The 6,650-nt window shown below is 50.8% G+C and overlaps 1 protein-coding gene across 1 annotated transcript; it reads left to right on the top strand.

Annotated features, from left to right (window-relative positions):
- The first annotated feature begins 2,091 nt into the window (after positions 1-2,091).
- Positions 2,092-3,472, top strand: PRR30 (proline rich 30). Its single transcript, XM_064295150.1, has one exon. The coding sequence runs from the start codon at positions 2,092-2,094 to the stop codon at positions 3,304-3,306; it is 1,215 nt and encodes a 404-aa protein (XP_064151220.1). The 3' UTR covers positions 3,307-3,472.
- The last annotated feature ends 3,178 nt before the right edge of the window (positions 3,473-6,650 follow it).

The following is a 6,650-nucleotide window of genomic DNA, read 5'->3' as shown; positions in this document are numbered from 1 at the left end:
AAAAATTACTGAAAAAAAGTTCCAAAATTAGATTGTGGTGATGATTTGTACAATCCTGTGAATACACTGAATTAAATGGGTAGATTGTATGTATGTGTAGGGTACGTGAATTATATCTTAATAAATCTGTTTAAAAAATATTTATTAAAGCATATAATAAGTATATCCCCAGGTGGGGAAAAAGGTGTGGAACATAAGCCACTGCTCAGAAAGCAGAGAAAAACAGGAAGTGAAGGGGGGGCCCACCTCAGATAGGTTCTTTGGTTGTCAAGAACAACAGATGTGGCAGAGGTGGTGGGAACAGAGATCAGAGATGGGGGGTAGGGCCTGAAAGGGAAACAAATGCACCAAAAACGTGCCTGCTTCACAGTGTTGTCAAGGGCCAGACTTTGGACAATCTTTGAAGGAAGTCTTAGAGCACTGAGGAGGAGATTCTGTGATGTCAATACCCAACCTTTGTGACATAGGCACTGGATGCCAGGGACAACTGCCCCCAGGGAATGGGGTCTTCAGCTCCCAATGGGGGCGGCGCCAGGGTCGCCGCCCCTTGAACAAATTCCCAGTCTCTCAGAGGCTTTGCACCTGCTGGCCCCGCTGCTATTGCTGCTGCTGCTGGGTGTGAAAAGCCATCTCAGTCAGGGGGAGACTGAGCCAGAGGACAGCAGCATTAGGGAAAGCAAGGGGTCAGGGGAACCAGAGCGGCAGGAAGCCAGGATGCTTGCTGAATCCCTGATTGGGGTTTAGGAGAACAGAATCTGTAACACAGAAGACCTCTGCCTGTCTGAAGAAGACTGAGAGCAAGACTCAGACAGAAACCTGGGTCAGACTGAGCTTAGGGTGGTAGATGCTGCGGGAAGATGGAGGTGGAGCCACACCGTGGTGACTGTTCCTCTCTCTCCCAGGTTCCCTCACTGCTGAAGCGCCTCGTGAAGCACAGTCCAGAGAAAGCCTCGTTGGTAAGAGCTCACAGACCCAAACACCCTCAACTCCTAGCTCCATTTCTGCCCCATCCCCCCAGCCCACTCCTCCAATCGCATCCCACCTTTCTTCCCTCCCTGCTCCATTCTTCCCTGGTCCTCACCTTCCTGGAGCATTTTGCCAGCACTTCTGATCCTAAAGGCAGGTGTGGATTTAGGATCTTGGTGATTTCAGCCTGGAACTGGGCTTGAGACAGACCAGAGAGAGATAAAAGTCCACCTTGAGAAGTCTAGGGCCACTGTGAGTCTTTCCAACTCCGAAGAGAAGAGAAACAGCTCTGCAGCTGAGATCAAGAAAATCACAGATCACAGACCCTTACCACCAGGACAGTTTAGAGATCACCTTGTGCAAACCTCTCATTTGTGGAAAGGAAAAACAAGTCCGAAGAGGGATTCGCCTAAGGACACCCTGATAGTATCTGTTGCCATCAAGTGGATTCTGACTTATGGCAACCCAATATGTTTCAGAGTAGAAATGCACTCCATGGGGTTTTCAATGTCCTTAATCTTACGCAAGCAGATTGAAGGCCTTTCCTTCACAGTGCTGCTGGGTGGACTCGAACCACCAACCTTTCGGTTTTCAGTTGAGCACAAACCATTTGCACTATCCAGTGACCCTGACATCCTGAGAGTGAGGACCAATTCTCCAGACAATGAGACTGTGAGGGAGGAAAGTAGGGGAAAAAAGAAATGGAAAATACGGATGAGAGGGACCAATTGTCCCAACATCTTGGGCTCTTTGTCTCTTTCTCCGCAGGTCCTATGGGCTGTGCCTTCCTCCCACCCTACCTAGATAACGGCTGCTGCCCCTCAGCTCCCAAGAGCCAGCTCTGATCCTCCGTCCCCACACATCCCTCCTCGATGGCTGACTGCAAAGAAGTGAGAGGCCACGCTTAGACCCAAGCGCCCGCCTGAGTACCCAGAGAGCCTGGTGCTGCAGGGCAAGGTGTCCCTTTGGTCTTCCACCAACACCTGCACCAGGCTGGAGCCGCACTCTGCACATAGAGAAAGGGCCTGATTTCTCACTCACTTCTGGCTTTGAGATTCCAGTCCTGCCTTTGCTGGGTCTCTAATTCCTGGTCTTGTCGCCCAGGTCCTTTCTGGACTCAAGGCAATGTTGCCTCAAAACAAGGACCAGGTGCTGCTACAGAACGCAGTGTCCCCTGGGCACCCTTCTCAGGGCCTCTCACAACTTGTGGACTCCGCTCTCCCCAACCGACAGCCTCTCCCTCCCCATCAATCACTTCCTCCCTCCCATCCACGTCTTCCCTCTTCCCCCCAATCCCAGCTACCCTTCTCTCCTCCCCCACAGTTCTGCTCTCTGGACTCACACTTCTCTTCTGACTCACATTCTGACTCTGTCCCACATCTGAACTCTTCCTCTCTCCCAACTTCCCCCACTTTCTTTCACCAGAATTATCCCTCTCTCTCCCTTCCAGGGTCCTCCTCCCCATCTAACCTGCTTTCCTCCTCTCCCTCTCAGCCACAGAACTCCTCTCTCCCCAACTTGCCTTGCTACTCTCCATCCCATCCCAAAGGCCCACCTAGCTCCACGCTTACTTCCCCCAGCCCCAGCCTACCTTCTGGGGTCCACTCTTCCAGGCAGACATGGCACTTGCATCAGTACAGGGACTCCAGGTCCCCTGGAGTGGTGGGGGGATGCGTGGCAAGCGAGAGGGACCCTGCAGAGTTCAGGGACCCAGGAGCCCTGGCCCAGGCCCTGGTCGTCCATCTGGGGCACCGCCGCATCGCACACGACCTGCGTCTACTGCTTTTGCAGCGCCTGTGGCTAGGCAGAGCCGGCCAGGCCCCAGTAGTGGAATATCCCATATGCTTGGTGTGTCTCCGTCCACGCAGTCCCTCCTGCCCCATCCCCAGGTACAGGACTGGGCCCCGGCTGCTGGCCTTCCCCCAACTGCTGCCCTGTGCACAGGGCCAGGAGTCTGGGCCGCTTCGCATAGGCATCGGCTTCGGCCTCCGCCTACCTCGGGGCCAGGCCAGGGCCTTGCATCTGTTGCCAGAAAGAAGGCCGGAGGAAGTAGGAACTCAGAGCGAGACTGCTCAGGCCCCTGGGTGTCAAGCCCAGGCATCTCGGGCACCAGCATCTCAAACCCCAGTGGCTCAGGCCCAGGCAGATCCAGCCCCAGGCACACCCTCCCAGACCGGGAGCCTCAGGTCGCCAGGCCCTCAATCACGAAACTCTGCCCCCAGCTCAGGGCCTCTCCTCCAGGCACCAAGACAGGCCACTGCCTCTCCGAGGCCCAAGCCTTCCTCTGCCCCAAAGAGGTCTGTCTCTTCAGAGCCTATCCCCCCAAAGTCGCCATCCTAGTTCCAGAGCCACGGAGGGTCCCCGGAGCACCTCCTTCAAACACCACCCTCCCCACCAGGCCCCAAATCTCTGGGAGTCCCCGAGACACCCTGAAGGGCTGGCTGGCTGGAGGACAGGTGTGTTCTCCAGCTCTGAACCCTGGGAGCCCCTTGTGGAATATGTTGTCCCCTGGCTGAAGAGGCCCAAGGGCACTGGAAGCCCCCTCCAACCTTCAGCATATCCAATAAAGCCTGACCCTGCACGACTTATGTTTGTGTCCTACTAAGAATGGATGGCTGTACCTACAGGAGCTCTACTCTCCAAACAGGTCCTCTTAGGGGTAGTCAAAGGAAAAAGAAAGCCCATATCATGGACCTGAGGAGAGCAAGAGCCCCACAAGGGCTGAGTGCCTGAGATAAGCTTATGCTCTACCAGGGCCTTCATACGTTAATTCATCTCCATGGGACTGATACTGGCATTCACAGAGCTGCAGCCACTGGGCCGATTCCTTTGGGTGCACCTTAGGTGCCAGCTGAGGCGACCAGTCCTGAGAGCAGAGACTGTGTTCTTGCAATCCTTGAGTCTTCTCACAGGGGAATACGCTGGTCCTCAGACAGGAGACTAGAAACCCAAGTGGGTGGGTGGGGTGTCAGGCAGAGAAAAGGCCTACTCGGAGCCACGCTACCTCCCCAGCCTCTCGCCCTAAGAGAAGCCAGGGTGTCAGAAGGTAGGTAGCCTCCACCCCCAAACCTGCTCAGGAGGGGGAGTGCTCAAGAATGGGAAAGAAGCCCAGAAAAACGGAATGGAAGACTCCTGCCTCTGCCACCCACAGAGGATGGGTGTTGTCTTATCCAGTGCTACTATAACATATCACAAGTGGATGGCCTTAACAAAGAGAAATTTATTCTCTCACAGTGTAGTAGGCTAAAGTCCAAATTTACGGCGCCAGCTCCAGGGGAAATCTTTCTCTCGCTGTCAGCTCTGGAGAGAGGTCCTTGTCCTCAATCTTCCCCTGGTCTAGGAGATTTTCAGGTGCAGGGACCCCGCGTCCAAAGAACGCACTCTGCTCCCAGGGCTGCTTTCTTGGTAGTATGAGGTCCTCATGTCTCTGCTCACTTCTCTTATGTCAAAAGAGACTGGCTTAAAACACAACCTAATCTTGGAGATTGAGTCCTGCTTCATTAACGTAACTGCTGCTAATCCCATCTCATTAACATCATAGAGACAGGATTTACAATGCATAGGAAAATCACATCAGATGACAGAATGGTGGACAATCACACAATCAATCATGGCCTAGCCAAGTTGATACACATATTTTGGGGGGACACAATTCAATCCATTACAGGTGTTAAGATAGATAGTGTCTTCCTCATACTAGGAAGCAGTGGATTCAGGGTTTGAAGGTCATTTTCTCTGGTTTTGGAGGAGCCCTGGTGGCATAACGGTTAAAGCACTTGGCTGCTAACCAAAAGGTCGGTGGTTGGAACCCACCAGCCGTTCCACGGGATAAAGATGTGGCAGTCTGTTCCCGTAAAGATTATAGCCTTGCCCTGAGAGTATGGCCCCCAGTCACCCTTTTAACTCAGTACTGAAGTCACTCCTGAAGTTCACCCTTCAGGCAAAAATTAGATCTATAAGGCCAAAAAAAAAAAAAAAAATTTTTTTTTTTTTATAGGGCCAACAGAAACCCTAGTGTGGTTGAGTGCTACGGCTGCTAACCAAAGGATCGGCAGTTCGAAACCACCAGGTGCTCCCTGGAAACTCTATGGGGCAGTTCCACTCTGTCCTATAGAGTTGCTATGAGCTGGAATCGACTTGACGGCACTGGGTTTTTGGGTTATAGGGCCAACAATAACACACGTGAGGAATGTGCTTTACAGTTCAATCATGTACATGAGACTAATGGGCACACCAACCCAAAAGCAAAGACAAGAAGGCAGGAAGGGACAGGAAAACTGGATGAATGGGAACAGGACTTGGGATAGAGAAGGGGAGAGTGCTGACACATCTCAGAATTGGTAACCAATGTCACAAAACAATTTCTGTATTAACTTATATAATGAGAAACTGATTTGCTCTGTAAACTTTCACCTAAATCACAATTTAAAAAAAAAGATTGTTGTTGTTAGGTGCCGTCAAATTGGTTCTGAATCATAGCGACCCTATGTACAACAGAATGAAACACTGCACGGTCCTGTGCCATACTCACAATCTTTGCTATGCTTGAGCCCATTGTTGCAGCCACTGTGTCAATCCATCATCTCCTTAATGGCCTTCCTCTTTTTTGCTGATTCTCTACCAAGCATGATGTCCTTCTCCAAGGACTGATCCCTCCTGACAACATGTCCAAAGTATGTAAGACCCAGTCTCACCATCCTTGCTTTCAAGGAGCATTCTGGTTGTACTTCTTCCAGGACACATTTGTTCGTTCTTTTGGCAGTCCATGGTATATTCAATATTCTTTGCCAACACCACAATTCAAAAGCGTCAATTCTTCTTCAGTCTTCCTTATTCATCCACCAGCTTTTGCATGCATGTGAAAAAAAAAAAAACACCATGGCTTGGGTCAGGCACACCTTAGTCCTCAAGGTGACATCTTTGCATGTTGTTGTTGTTAGGTGCCGTCGAGTCGGTTCTGACTCATAGTGACCCTATGCACAATAGAATGAAACACTGCCCGGTCCTCAGCCATCCTTGCAACCCTTGTTATGCTTGAGCTCATTGTTGCAGCCTCTGTGTCGACCCACCCTCTGTGTCAACCTACCTTGTTGAGAGTCTTCCTCTTTTCCGCTGACCCTGTACTCTGCCAAGCATGATGCAAAAATCTTTGCATAGATGTCACTACAAAAGATTACGGTCTTATAAACCCTATATGGCAGTCCTACTCTGTACTGTAGGGTCACTATGAGTTGGAATCGGCAGCGGGTTTGGTTTTTGTTTTTTTTGGCTTGTCTGGTTTTAAACCAAAGTCCATGCTGCCTTCATTAAGAGGAGAGAGCCACAGGTCATGTTTCTGGTATGTGACCTTGGACAAATCACTTTCTCTCTAGGTTAAAAAGTGTGCTTGTATGAGTCATTTCATCCTTGAAGTATAAAAAGCTTTAATCCAAGGATTTCTTTTTTGAAAGTTTACTAGCCTTTATTAGGAGTCCAAATGTTTAAGCACCTCTGAAGAAAGGCCTGGCGATCTGCTTCCGAAAGGTCACAGCCATGAAAGTCATATGGAGCACAGTTCTATGGATCGCCATAAGCCAGAACCAACTCCACTGGCAACTAGTCATCTTTATTAACCCCACCTCTTCTTTTCCGTAATCACCAAGGGCGTTCCCTTCAAGGAAGCAGCACCTCCCATGCCCCGCACA

This window comes from Loxodonta africana, chromosome 12 (assembly GCF_030014295.1).
Source record: "Loxodonta africana isolate mLoxAfr1 chromosome 12, mLoxAfr1.hap2, whole genome shotgun sequence".
Taxonomy (NCBI): domain Eukaryota; kingdom Metazoa; phylum Chordata; class Mammalia; order Proboscidea; family Elephantidae; genus Loxodonta; species Loxodonta africana.
The sequence above is the reverse complement of the archived record's forward strand: the minus strand, read 5'-3'. Positions and strand labels throughout refer to the sequence as shown.